The sequence below is a fragment of the Rhinolophus hipposideros genome (genome assembly GCF_964194185.1).
Source record: "Rhinolophus hipposideros genome assembly, chromosome: 10".
Taxonomy (NCBI): domain Eukaryota; kingdom Metazoa; phylum Chordata; class Mammalia; order Chiroptera; family Rhinolophidae; genus Rhinolophus; species Rhinolophus hipposideros.
In genome coordinates, this window is record NC_138056.1 from 1,003,777 (window position 1) to 1,018,084 (window position 14,308).

Genomic DNA, 14,308 nt, shown 5'->3' on the forward strand with positions numbered 1-14,308 from the left:
TTAGAGCCGAGCTCTGGGCAACGGGGCTACCAGTTTGATTCCCACGTGGGCCAGCGAGCTGCACCCTCCACAACTAGAATGAAGTCAATGAGCTGCAGCTCAGCTCCCGGGTGGCCAGATGGCTCAGTTGGTTGGAGCACGGGCTCTCATCACAAGGTTGCCAGTTCGATTCCTCGAGTCCCGCAAGGGATGGTGGGCTGAGCCCCCTGCAACTAACAACAGCAACTGGACCTGGAGCTGAGCTGCGTCTCCACAGCTAAGACTGAAAGGACAACAACTTGACTTGGAAAAAGTCCTAGAAGTACACACTGTTCCCCAATAAAGTCCTGTTCCCCAATTAAAAAAGCCATCACCACCCCTCAAAGACCCATGGACGAAGGTCCACGGATGCGGGCACCAGCGTTTCTCTTTCACCATGCAGGATTCCTGAAGGCAGAGAGTGGCACAGGCCAGAAAGCCCACGGACAGCAGGCAAACACTGTCACCAGGCCGAGTGCTCCACTGGCCCGGCACTGTGCTGACATCCCATCGCCAACACTGTGGGTCCAGGAAGCTCTGCACCCCACCTCATCTGCTGCTTGGAGAAGGGCAGGAGGGTGCTGCCGTCAAGGCACCATGTGGCCCAAGGCCCAAGGGCTGTGGGCCCAGCACAGAGGGCGGGCACATCCCTGCAAACCTCACCCGCGGCCCCACCCAGGGGCTCCCACCAGTCAGAGGAGGGAGGAAGAGCGTTTCCTCTTCTGCATTCCCAGAGGCTGGGAAGCTTCTGGACTTGCACTCTCTGTTGGGTCAAGTGCACTTTCCTTGTCTGCTCACAATGCCCGCTGCCCTGAAGACAAGACAGCAGTCTTCCCCCAACTACAAACCCTGCACAGGAGGCCCCTCCTGGACCTGACCCAGCTCCTGCCGCTTCTCCTCTGGGCTGGCTTCTTTCCCACTGGCAAGGCTGCCGCCATGTCACTGGCGGTCCAGAGTGGAGAGCCAAGGACTAAAGAGGCTCCCGACACAAGCAGTGGTGACCCCCTGTGAAGAGGAAATTACTATACACCTACTTCAACGGCCAGCTCAATGCAAGCAGAGAAAGAAACCTTCAATGAAACGCACGGACACAAGCCACACATCGCAAAACTCTTGCCCAAATAAGTGCCAGCAGGCTCCAGCAGCGAGTCCTGACATGTTGGCGTTATTTCTGGCTTCCGAGCAGGTTTCCTGCAGGACCTCCCTTTCCTGAAAGCAGCAGGGAGAGCTGACGATAAGGCCGCCACATTACTCAGCAAAGCCCTTTCAGTGACAGGGAGATGGTTTCACTGGCACATCTGGAAAACATTCTGGTTATGACAGTGACACAGGGAAAGAAGGGACCATTCTTTGCTACTGCAGTCCAGTCCATGCTGTCACTTGAGATGAACTGATGCAAAGAAACGCTTTCTTAGAAAAGAGCAAACAACACTTAAAACATAAGAAAGAAAGTCATATTCCAAACCACCTGGTTGACACCGAATGGTGTGCAGTGGTAAAACCAGCAAGAAAGAGTAAAAAACCCATTTACTGAGGTCTGCCAGGCTGAAATCCAGGTAAAGGACTAATGGCCAAGTCACGCCCCAGCACTGAGCACACGAAGGGCTCCAGCCCTGCGAGCTCCTTCACTCACCGCTGCTGGCCCTCCGTGCGAGAGGGCAGGGCTACTGGGGAGCGGGCCGAGTGGGAGACCAGAGAGGGAGAGTCTGGGGTCTCTGCAGCTGTTAGTCCAGGCCTCGGCCTCTTCCGTTTAAGAGCAGACATTCAGTAACTGTGCGGGAGGGTAAGAGGGGCACGTGGGCCGCCCAGCGCACTGTCCTATGACATCACCTTGAAAACAAGCTCCTCAGGAAGATGAGCACTTGACAAGCAAAACTCTACCACTCTTTGTAAAGGGGGGGGGGGTTACAGTTAAAGAATTATGAAAGAATGAAAGAAGGCATGGTTTATTTACAAAGCCCAACACGCCGCCCACTGAACTTAAAAACACACACAGACAACCAAACTGCATCCTGACCCCTCGGAGAGCTCCAGTGTCCTTCTGGAACTGACCATCGTCTCTCTCGCCGCCAGACGGCAACAGCTCCAAGCCGCGGCCCTTCAGAGGCGTCGACCTCCAGCACCTGGAGCAGCGCCCTAGAACGTGCCCCGCCGCCCTGACCCTGACCACTGCTTGGTTGCCAAAGAGAACCAGTCCCTTCTAAGCCTACGTGTGGTTCGTTTCTGGATATTCACAATGGTGCCGGTAGAGTCCATCAAGCACAGACCTCACTCAGTCTGCAACACTGACTGCTGGTCACTTTGCAGGCACGGAGTACCTGCTTCTTACGGACAGACAAGTACAAGCAGCTGCTCCCTCAGCAACGCAGCCCACAGGCTGGTCCTTCCCACAGCACGCCTGAGAGTTCAACCCTGCAATCAACAGCTTTCTTCCCTGAAACAAGCTCCCTGCGAGGCCACTTGCCCCCAACACAGGTCCTCGCGATACAGGCAGAAAGCATCTACCATTGGACACAGAGCAAACACAGCGGTCTGCCCTCCACTAGCGGTGCCGGCCGAGGGCTACAAAGGCCTCCTACAAACACCTGTCCCTGCTAACAGCAGCCAACACACACCAGTGCCAAGCGCTGCGCAAACATTTTTCTCCATTGCCTCAGTTTCTCCTCCCACAACCCCTCACTGCAAGCAGCACAGTTTCCATTTTGCAGACGGCTTCTAAAAAGCAAGCAGGTCTGGAGAGGTGAAGTGGTCACCTAAAGTGACACACAGCTGACCGGCAGCAGCGCGGGGCGGTGCGGCCTCTCCAAGAAGCCGGACCCCGCGTCACCCACACGCTGCCCGAGCCCTGCACTGGGGCTGCACGCACACGCCCGCAACAGTGGGCGCTTCTCTCTGGCCCCTCAATGCAGCCGTCCAGCGGCGTGTCCGACGCGGTGTCCCCCTTCCCTGGACACCCCCGAACCTGCGGGCAAAGGGGGACCCCATCCATGTCGCTGGTTATCCAGCAGCACCGTCCACTCTGCCCTGCATCCTGCAGGGCCTGACAGCCTGAAACCAAAGGGACACAGACAGGTGGCCTCCCTTCCGGGACGTCAGCGTCCGGACGAGCACTGGGCGGAGCCCGAGCCCAACAGCGACACACCCGGTCCCACCGAGCCCCCGACTAGGCTGACGGGGGCGGGGTGGCGGTTAGAATCAGGGACGCGGCTACCGGGCGGAAAGGGCCTGCCCCGCTGGTTCCTCCACGAGACAAAAGTCCTGAGCAACCGCTTTAGCCCAACAACTTTCTGAAGCCGACGTGACGTGTTACCTCGTTTGTCTCATTTCCAGCGAAACACAAAAGCCAATGGGAGGAAAAGCGCGGCGCTTCCTCCGTCCTCCCCCGCGGCCGCCGCCCCCGCCGCCCGTCCCGCTCCCGCCGCCCGTCCCGCTCCCGCCGCCCGTCCCGCACCCTCGGCCGGTCCCGCACCCGCCGCCCGTCCCGCTCCCGCCGCCCGTCCCGCACCCGCCGCCCGTCCCGCTCCCGCCGCCCGTCCCGCACCCTCGGCCGGTCCCGCACCCGCCGCCCGTCCCGCTCCCGCCGCCCGTCCCGCTCCCGCCGCCCGTCCCGCACCCGCCGCCCGTCCCGCACCCGCCGCCCGTCCCGCTCCCGCCGCCCGTCCCGCACCCGCCGCCCGTCCCGCACCCTCGGCCGGTCCCGCACCCGCCGCCCGTCCCGCTCCCGCCGCCCGTCCCGCACCCTCGGCCGGTCCCGCACCCTCGGCCGGTCCCGCACCCGCCGCCCGTCCCGCTCCCGCCGCCCGTCCCGCACCCGCCGCCCGTCCCGCTCCCGCCGCCCGTCCCGCACCCGCCGCCCGTCCCGCACCCGCCGCCCGTCCCGCTCCCGCCGCCCGTCCCGCACCCGCCGCCCGTCCCGCACCCTCGGCCGGTCCCGCACCCGCCGCCCGTCCCGCTCCCGCCGCCCGTCCCGCACCCTCGGCCGGTCCCGCACCCTCGGCCGGTCCCGCACCCGCCGCCCGTCCCGCTCCCGCCGCCCGTCCCGCACCCTCGGCCGGTCCCGCACCCGCCGCCCGTCCCGCACCCGCCGCCCGTCCCGCACCCGCCGCGCCCGTCCCGCACCCTCGGCCGGTCCCGCACCCGCCGCCCGTCCCGCACCCGCCGCCCGTCCCGCACCCGCCGCGCCCGTCCCGCACCCGCCGCCCGTCCCGCACCCGCCGCGCCCGTCCCGCACCCGCCGCCCGTCCCGCACCCGCCGCGCCCGTCCCGCACCCTCGGCCGGTCCCGCACCCTCGGCCGGTCCCGCACCCGCCGCCCGTCCCGCACCCGCCGCCCGTCCCGCACCCGCCGCCCGTCCCGCACCCGCCGCCCGTCCCGCTCCCGCCGCCCGTCCCGCTCCCGCCGCCCGTCCCGCACCCGCCGCGCCCCAGCCCAGCGGCGGGCGAGCGAACCTGGTCGCTGTGCCTCGTTTCCTGACTTTAAGGCGCTCTTCTCTCCCGGCGGTCAAGTTACTCCTCCCAGAAGCCAGGTCCCCGCGGCGACCGACGAGGCGTGGCCGGGCTGCCCCGCGCCGGCCCCGACGCCCCGCGCCCCGACCGGCTCCCGGCCCCGCGGAGACGCCCCGCGCCGGCCCAGCCCGCGCCGCCCGCACCGGATGCCCTTGACCGGTGCTGCCCGCGGCACGACCCGCGGCGCGTCCCGCGACCCCGGCCTCCCGCCCGGCCGCCCGGCGCCCGACTCACCCCATGAGCCAGTCCATGGCTGCGCGGGGCCCGCCGCGCCCGCTGCCCGACACCCTCGGCCCTCAGCCCGCGGCGGCGGCGGCGGCAGCGGCCGGAAGTAAACACTCACTCGCACACTCCCACACGCGCGCCGCGGCGCCACCGGAAGTGACGCGCCGCGCGCCGCCTGCTGGGAATCGTAGTCCCGGCGGCCCAGCCGCCCGGTGCCTGCCCCGCCCGACCCTCCCGGAGCTGTCCCTCGCACCCGGGCACTGCCCCCGCTCCCGCACTGTCCGCTCGCACCCTGGGACTGACCTCTGCGCCCGGACTGTCCCCCGCCGCCCGGACACCCTGCCCTGTACCCCACGCCCCCGCCGCCCCCTCGCGCCACGGGAAGCAGCCCTCCCCGACTCTCGGAGGAGCCGCTCCAGCCCTGCCGTCCTCCAGGCGCCCTGCGGCCACGTCGCCTTCTCTCCGGGCTCAGGAGTCTCGAGTGTCAGGCAGGGCCCTCGGTTGCCATCAACAGGAAGGTCGAAGGTGACGAGCGCCGTGTGGACGGATTTCGGGCGGCTCACAGCGCTGCCGGGAGAGACGGCGACGCGGGGCCCGGGCCGCCCTGCGCGGCTCACGGCGGCCGCTTCTGTGATGCCGAGCCCTCCTGTCCCGCCGGCCCCATAGCGGAGACCAGCAAGTGGAGCCTGTCGGCCCCCGCCGCCCTGGCTGCGGAAGGAGGCCAGGCACGTGGCGTGGTCCACGAGACAAACCTGAAGTCCCCGGGGAGGCCTCCCTCCAGAATGAAAGGACAAGCCTCGGGAAGAGAGCGGCTTGCGCTTCTGCTTCTGCAGGGGCGCGACGCCTGGAGGCACAAGAGCCCTCTTGGGACCGTGACCGCGGGAGCCACTGGCTCAAAACGAGGAACGTAAGCCGGAGCTTGGGACTTGATTGCCTCTCACGGAGCTGCAGTGCCAGCCCCAGGCTGCCTTCCTCCAGGGTCCTTGCTGTGTGACAAATGTAGACCCTTCGGCCCATCACAGTTGAGCCCCTTCCTACCGGACGTGTGAGCCACAGAACTGGGATGAACACCATCACTGCTGCCACTGCCAGTGCCCGAAACCAATAACCCGGATGGTAACGCTTGGCACGCCTCCCTGGAGCAGCGGGAGGACTGGCTGGAATGGATTCTGTGCAGCCCCTGCCTCCCGTCCCAAGTTGGCAGGTGCTGCGACGGCAAACCTACGTCAGGGGCCTGCAGCGGGCCGCACGAGGCTGGCAGCTTCTAGGCCGAGAGGTGGGCCGTCTGCTAAGGGTGGGATTGCTAGGGAGGAAGGGCAGACCCCGAGCTTGCTGTTTCATACTAACAGCCAGTACCCCCCAGCTACACTTCCAAACCTGACCACCAACCAGCACCTGAGATAAAAAGTAAGGAGAGACCAAAGAAAGAAAACTCCATTTCATGCATTATGTCTCAGAAAGGAAGGACCTACAGACACACAGAGGGTGTTTCTCACCACAACTGACTTCCCTTCCCTCCCTATGTTCACTTTGTCTTTAGCCAGCCCTCCCGGGTTGCACCTCTGGCCTAGTACAGTGACCCAAACCACCGTTCCTGAGGAATCCGAGCCTTGGTGACCATTAACTGTCCATTAACTGTCACCGTGGACTTGCTGGTCCTAGGAGGCGCTTCAGGCAATCCCCCCGATGCCACCCATCTTCCTCCCCGTCCCCATTGTGTACCAGTAATCCTGTGTCCCCTGCGTGGTCTGGGCTTGGATCCCAGCTCTGCCACTTACTGGCTGAGTGACTTGGACAACTTGCTTCACGTCCCTGGGGCTCAGTTTCTTTATTAGTATAATGAGAATAATGTTGCCAGACGTCTCATAAGAAACTTCACGAGGTCACAGGTGCAGGCTGAAGGTGGGGAAGCAGGGAGGTGTGACGGCACACCGGGAGTGTGCCCACCTGTCCGTGCAGCTTCCCTGAGCTCAAGGTCACCCCCTCCCCCGTCCTCTTGACGTTGGCTACACACCCCCCACTTCGTGGTTTCACATCACTGGGTCTGCAATGGGCAGTTCAGATCACGTGATCATGTGACATCCCATGGTCTCTGTACTGTCAGTCTGAGGTGGAGCCCAGTGGCAAGCCAAAACTCGCATCTCAAAACCGGGATGTATTTCCTAAAAAGATCCAACTCTGCCCAAGCCCGGCGCCCTACCACCTCCCTGTCCTATTCGCACCCGCTGGTCTCCCCACAGCACGTCGTGGGGCACCAAGGCATCCAACGAGTCCTAAGGGCCAAGCGGTGCAGTGCGGCTTCAGCCAAACCCCTTCTCAGTGGGGGACACATTCTAAGCCAGTCTATTCTTATTAACAGTCCCTGCTGATTAGATAAGAACAGCACAGTCAAGGAACCCTGGCCACAGGTGATACGTTACCTGCCCTTCGTCCATCTCCACTTCCTCCTCCTCCTCCTTTTACCTAGCTTCCCGTGGAGACGGGGTAGCCGGTGACATGTAGGTGGAAGTTGTTGGGGGGCTCCCAGGAAATCCTGTTTGTCCTTCCTCCCAGCCCCCAGCCCTGGCCCAGTCTCCCGGTTCCTACCAAGAATAGGAAAATGATGCTAGAGCTCTTGCAGCCATCTTGGGCGTGCTGCTGATGGCAGCGCAGGAAGACGGAGAATTTCCTGCTGGAACTCTGGAACCTCCAAAGCAGTCCCGAACCTCTTTCCTCTGGACCTTTTTTAGCTGAAAAAAGTCTTAAGTCACTGTTCTTTCCAATTTCTGTTACTTAAAGCTAAAGGCAACTATTTGACATGCCCATCACAATGTATGTCTTCTTCCCAAGGTTAAGGTGCTCGAGGGGTAACAACTTGTCCTTGACTTTGGCCGGAAGGTCCTGACATTTTCAGACCACTGAACAGGCAGAATTTCAGCTGGGTGTGGCAAGTTCCTAAATCTTCACGGGATACATCCCTTTGGCAAGTATGTGCATTATCTTCACGAGCTCCACAGCACAGCCACGTCCACATGACGTCCTTTGTTTAACAGAAGGACTTGCTGAGATGACCAAAATCTGTGTGGACTAACCCGTGGCAGTTTAGGAGCTGACACGACCCCGTGGCAAGGTGGGGGAGTCCACCGATCCTGCTGCAGGACCGCACACTGCTCCCGGCATTCTCGGACTGTGGGGTGGGGCAGGGAGTGCTTGTGTGCCCCACAGCTGGACAATAACCCTGCTGACTTGCTCCTGGGAGGACGGCTGCAGCTGGGGTCGTCATGTCTGGAACCTTGCGACAACCCACTATCGGTCACCGACACGTCTCCATCTCCGTCTCCTGCACAAACAAAACGTGCCAGTGAAATTGGGAAGTGACCGAACCCCCGTCCTCTGTGCCATTCAGGTCTCGGATGGTGGCACTAATTTCTGTGACTTCGCTGGAAGTGCCATTCTGCTTGTGGTGTGCTGTTCTGGCAGGGCGGGGAAACTGCGAGGTTTCTCACGTGGCCGCCCTTCTTTCCATTCAGCCGCTCATTTGGCGAATGGCTGCCTGGAGCTGCTGGGCCGGCAGGGTTCCTGGGCCAGGAAATGGGCACTTCGCTGGACCACGGACCCCTTGCAGGCAGGACCTGCAGCAATCTCTCTGCAGAAGTTGACCTTCACTGTGGGGTGGGCTGCGAGGGTGCCAGGGAAACGGTGGCAGCGTGGCTGAGCAGAGCTGGTCACAAGCTGAGCCCTATGGGGTCCTCCTTTCTCTTTCACTGCCTCTGGCCTTCCCTTCCCCCACCAGGCAGCAGGGACGTGCTCAGTCAGCCAATGCAGGACATCCCCTTGCCATGCCAGCTGCCCTGCCAGGGGCCTTGGCAGGGGGCAGGCCTCGGGACACACATTCCCTACATTCCAGACGCCAGTGAACAATGGCTCCCTCTCACCTCCTGAGCTGGTTCGCGTGCTTGGGACAGTCCCAAGCAAGGCTGAGAGCGAGTGACAGCAGTGCCGAGGCAGTAGACAGGGCCATCCAGCCGAGGTGTCCCCTTCCGTCCCCACTACCCCAGAAGCCTGGGGAAGGTACTGCAGGAAGCCAATCTCCTGGGTGGCCCCTGTGCCCCTGCCTTCCCCTTCCCAGGGCATCGGCCCTTCCGAGCCTCAGCAAACACTGCAGGTGGCCCCTGGCAGGCACACTGGGCTGGCTGCCCTACACATGCCGTAACGTAACCCTCACGTTGTGCCCAGCCGTGACACGCAGGCAGGACACCAAGGCTCCTAGGGTGCAGGGACTTATCCCAGCTCCCTCAGCAAGTGGGCAGGGAACCAGGGGGCCAGAGCCATCTGATCCCAAGCCCACCGTCTTCCCACTCCGTCCTGCCTCCCAGAGGTGCTCTCCTCCCTGGGTCTTGAGAGGACAGTGAGGTGGTCACGCATGGAGCAGCCTGCGGAGTGGCCATCCTGTCCGGCAGTGGCAGAGTACTGGGCTGCCTCAAGAGGCTGTCAGATTCTCCCCCCGCAGAGAGCGTGAAAGCCCCTCTGGTGTGCTCTCGGCCTCGGCTCTGAGGGGCTGACCGGTGCCCTTGGGGCAGCCAGGGCTCAGGGCCAAGGTTTCCCCAGGACACTAATAATATCACCTGGCATCACTTCTGAGGTTCTAAGGCTGCCCACGCACACCCATGGCTTCCCTCTAGGTGGAGGCTTCAGCGGCCCTGTCTACAGGTGTGGCTGAACCACCTGGCCCAGGTTGCACCCTATGTGAATGGGGGCCAACTGCTGCTGCTCCTAGGCTCATCACCGCCATGCCCACCTCATGCCTGGCACTTCCTGGAGCCTGCAGGTGACCACAACAACGCCCGGGAAAGCTTTGGCCAGCGCAGTCCCAAGGACAGCCAGCGCCTCTGCTCCCAGAAATCACCTTGTGTATTCACTGAGGGCTGCAGGCACTAAGGAAGGCTGGAACCTCTTACGCTGCCGACTTCTTGTGTTTTCTTTGCTATCTGAAGGCTCATTCTTATGCTCAAATTCAGAGAGTGAGCCAACACCACCCTCTCCACCCAGACACTGGCTGTCACTTCAGGACTTCTGTGTGGAGATTTAAACGTTAGAAAAACTGAATTGAGATTTGGGCGGGAGATTGTATCAGTCTCCTGGGCTGCTGGACAAAATGGCCACAGACTGGGTGGTTAACATCAACAGAAATGGTTTGTCTCCCCGTCGGTGCTGGAGGCCAGAGTGTGGACTCAAGGTGTGGGCAGGTATTAGGGGAGGATCTTTCCTTGCGTCTTCCCAGCTTCTGGTGACAACAGGTGTCCCTTGACTTGTAGATGCTGCTCCAATCTCGGCCTCCCTCTTCATATGGCGTCCCCCCGTGTGGGTTCAGTCTCTTTACCCAAATGGCTTGCTTTTCCTAAGGACACTAGTCAGTGGGCCAGGGCCCACCCTAATGACCTCATCGTGATGCCATCGGCAGAGACCCAATAACGGGGCAGGTTACTTAGTCACATGACCAAAGCACACATGACCTGCTTTCCCTGAGCCTCAGATGGGACTCCCTAAGTCCCCAGTGAGTTTCGGCTACAGATTTGCCAAGTGTCACTGACCTGAGTGTGACTTGTCATTAACTAAACACGATTTTCAAGAGGATTACTCAAGCTTCTTAAGAGTTAATCCCTAAGAACTTGGCACTTTCCCCACCAGTCCCCAACTTTTTGGTTTTCCACTCACTTGAATCTCAAGTGGGGATTTTCAGAAGCATCGCTCACCTCGGTCCTCTCCAGGCCTGAACTCCAGGAGATGAAGCTGCCTCTTTCAGACCCTCCTACAGCAAAGAAACAGAGAAGGATACCCGCACCTACCTACCTTTATGGGCTGAATAGCAGGCAGGTAGGCTTCTCCCACACAGGAGACGGTTTCCATATCATTGTTGGTTCTGCCATCCAGCCCAGGACATAAGAAGTGACTTCAGGAAGGGATGTTCCTCCTGGCCCACATGTCCCATCAGCCAAGACAGCCAAAATCAAGACCATTTCCCACTATGGCTGCCTAAGACCATTTTTCAAAAGCAGGTGAACTTGCAGGTGCTCAGGTAACACTTCCCAAGGACAGAGCTGGAACCTGAGCCGAGCCGCCAGTCTCAGGCAGGGCACAAACTGCAAGGAGGTACTCGCTCTCACAGTCGTGGTGGCAGCTAGGTGCCTCTCTTGCCTCACCCTAGCCAGGCCTTGACCCTGGGACCTCCATTCCAGACCCAAGTCCAGAAAGGGAGAGTGCTGAAAGGTGGGATGAGGCTGGCCTGCAAATGGTGCCCGAGGAAAGCCTGCACATACCTGGGCCCTGCAGTTCTCACTCCGCCCCCACCTATCGGGGGTCCATCCAGCCTACTATTGGTTTAAGTGTAGAGAACTCCTGTTCATCCCTCAAAGGCCTCTCTCAAATGTCCCTTTCTTAGGGCAGTCTCCCTGCTGCCCCCTTCCTCTAAGTAGTGGCATCTCTTGCATATATCCTGTTACAGAGACCACTGATGTCACTGTGGTGGCATGCCACCTGCCCCTGCCAACTCACTTTTCATGCACTAGGGCTCCAGGGTAGGGGTGGGGATGGGGATGAGGGGGTGTGAAGGGTGAGGGCTTATGTTATGCAAATCCCAAGCACAAGGGGGCTCCCATACATGTTAAGTGAAGCAGTTCAAAGAGGCAGGAGCAGGAAGTTAAGGCAGTGGTATCCTGTCCCTGGCCCCCCACCCATTTTACAGAGGAGAAACTGAGGCCTTGGGAAGGGGGCACTTGTCCTGGGTGGTGCAGTGAGGAGCTGGCAGAGCCGACGAGACACAAGCTCCCGACTGCTGGTCAGGAGGCCAGCTCTGCTCCCGGGAGGCCCCGGGGTACTGATGCAGAGCACCCCACTCCAGTAGCCAAGAACCAGCCAGGCGCCAGATTGGGGTATTGGGGTGTGGGGGTGTGGGAGTGTGGGGGTGTGGGAGAGGCTGTCCTGGTAGGAGTCTTGTGTCCTGGAAAGGGAGCTGTGGAGATGGGCACAGGGTGGCCTAGAGGTGTTGATGGGGTGGGGGGAGTTGGAGCAGCAGGGCCCCGGCTTCACCTCCAGGTCTGGCTGTACCCAGCAGTTGCTGGGATGGCTGGGCCTTCGGCTCAGAGACCTCAATGGGGCCTTACAGGACCACCCTCAGCCCCTCTCCAGTTGGGTGGGGTAAGGTTTCCAGAAACATCTGAGGGGGAGGAAAAGGGGGAGTAAGCTGATGGTGACCACAGAGGCCTCACCCCCTTTCACCCATCCCTTCCAAGGGCTCTCATGGGACCCCTCCCCAACCTTTCCAGAACTACTGGGTGGCCTGCCAGCTGAATGCCTGGCTACGGGCTCCAGCCAGTCAACTGAGAGCATGCAGGACCCTGAGGTCAGGGGCCATTGCATTCCCAAGGCTCCCTGGACCCCACCCTGCTCCACACAGCCCTCTCCAGATCCAGTCCCCAGGTTGGCTGGGGCAGGGCAGACTGAGGATCCCTAAGCCATGACCCTTGGCAGGTGGCAGTGGAAGGAGCCTGGGAAGGGCCAGGAGAAAGCCCTCCTGTCAGCCCTGCCACTGGCAGCTTAGGCTCCCTCCCATCTGCTCTCTCCAGTGGGCGGGGCCACTAGATGGGAGGTCCCCAAATGCTAGATCTCCCCCACCAATAGGTACAGCAGACTCCCTGGGGGAACTTTGGAAATACAGATTCCTGGGCCTTCTTCCCCTTAGAGTCTGACTCTGTAGGTCTGGGTGGGGCCCAGGGAATCTGCATTTGCAGATGATGCTCCCAGGGGGTCCTGTCCTGCACCAGATGGCCCCTAGTGGCATTTCCTGATCAACCTGGAGTCTGCTCTGGTCTGCGAAGACCCCAGACAGCCCAGGAGGCAGGCTCTGCAGGTGGGCAGCCATAAAGCCTGTTCCTAGGACAGGTTGCTGAGGGGTGCCTCAGATGCCTGAGCGTCTTCCCCTGGTCCTGGGAAGAGTGCCCGCCTTCCTCCCTCGCTGAGACCTGTGATGGGCTGGGCCCTGTCCTGCCCACAAAACATATGTGGAAGTCCTGGTCCCCAGCCCCTCAGAGTGGGACCTTACTTGGAAACAGGGCTGTTGCAGATGAAATTAGTTAAGATGAGGCCATTAAGGTGGGCCCTGAGCCAACATGTCTGTGTCCTTGTAAAAAGGGAGATTGGACACAGATCTCACACAGGGGGACAGCGTGTGAACACAAAGGCAGAGACGTGGGGGCTGTCAGTGCCAGGCCCTGCTGGGCAGTCGGAGGAAGAGAAGGACCCCCAGCAGAAGGGGGCAAGAGTGTATGTCTCCTCAGCCATGGGAGGGGGACTGCCTGAGGTCCTGCACCCAGGAGTGGGAGGAACCCCGTGAGAAGCACCTAGTACACTGGCGAATCAGGGAAGGGGCACCTACTAGGGGTCTGTTGTGCTGGAGACCCTGCGGGGTCTCTGGTCCTGCTCCCCACATAAGAACGCAGGATATGGTGAGGCCAAAAAGGAGCACCCACGGAGCCATAGGCAGGGGAGTCATACCACTATAGTCTCACTGGAGGCTGGATTCACACGACGTGCAACCTGCTGTCTGCTTTTCTGCCAACCGACCGACTGTCTGACTTCCCTCGACTCCCCTCGCTAGCTGCAATCCGCCGTGCTAACTGCAATCCGCGCTTGCCAGCCCCCATTTTCTTCTTGCTAGCCCCTATTTTTCTGCTAGCGTAGCCACGGCAGTTATATTAGTGGCCAATGGCTCACTGGTTACAGCTGACGGCCAACTAGCCACAGCTGATGGCCACGCAATCACAGTTGATGGCCATTTACTACCTGAGCCAGCACCTTTCCACGTGAGGCAGAGAGCCTGGAAACTGCACTCCTGGCTAGGGTCCTTCTAGGAAAAGGACCTGGCAGAGGGGGTGGGGGCCGGTGTGGGTGACAGTGGGAGCACATGGTTTGAGGCTGAAGCCTGGTGGCCTGGAGGCTGGTGTACCGTCCAGGTGAGAGGTGCAGGAGTGGGGGAGATTAAGAGTCAGAAAGAACCGCCAGTACTGCTTCCTGGGGCAGGGGTGAGGTGCGGGCTGGAGGTGCTCAGGAGGCGCAGGGAAGGAGTTGGAGGTGTTGAGATGAGGGGCCAGGTAGACTGTAGGCGGCATCCAGCAGCTTGGCACTTCCGGTCTGAAGGTCGAGGATGAAATCTGGCTGAGGATACAACTGGGGCAATTGGCTGCATATGAGTGTCCCAGGAGCTATTGGGTGAGGCTGGCGTGCCTGTGGGGAGGGGAAACTCAAAGCAGATGGCGGTTGTGAGCAGTGGAGGCTGCAGACGGACGAGGGGAGGGTCTCAGAAGGACGGATAGGGAACCCGGGGCTAGAGACTGCCAAAGGCCCGAAACACGCCCTCTACCCCTGGGCCACGCATCCTCCCAGCCTGCAGATTCCGCCAGGTGGGTCCCCGGCCCGCCACTGTCCGCCCCTCCTCGGGCAAGAACAGCAGATGGCGCTGCTGGGCTGCGCTCGGCCCTCGGGGTCCCGGGAGCGCTGGGTGGACGTGCTGGCGAGCCAAGGTCGCA

General features: G+C 61.3%; 1 protein-coding gene across 1 annotated transcript in view; it reads right to left on the reverse strand.

Moving 5' to 3' along the window:
- MOB2 (MOB kinase activator 2) overlaps positions 1-4,895 on the reverse strand; it is a 55,617-nt gene extending 50,722 nt beyond the window's left edge. Inside the window, exon 1 of the mRNA XM_081063008.1 lies at positions 4,758-4,895. Coding sequence (XP_080919134.1) covers positions 4,758-4,774 — 17 coding nt within the window. The 5' untranslated portion in view covers positions 4,775-4,895. The remainder of the gene's footprint in view (positions 1-4,757) is intronic.
- Between the last annotated feature and the right edge of the window lie 9,413 nt (positions 4,896-14,308).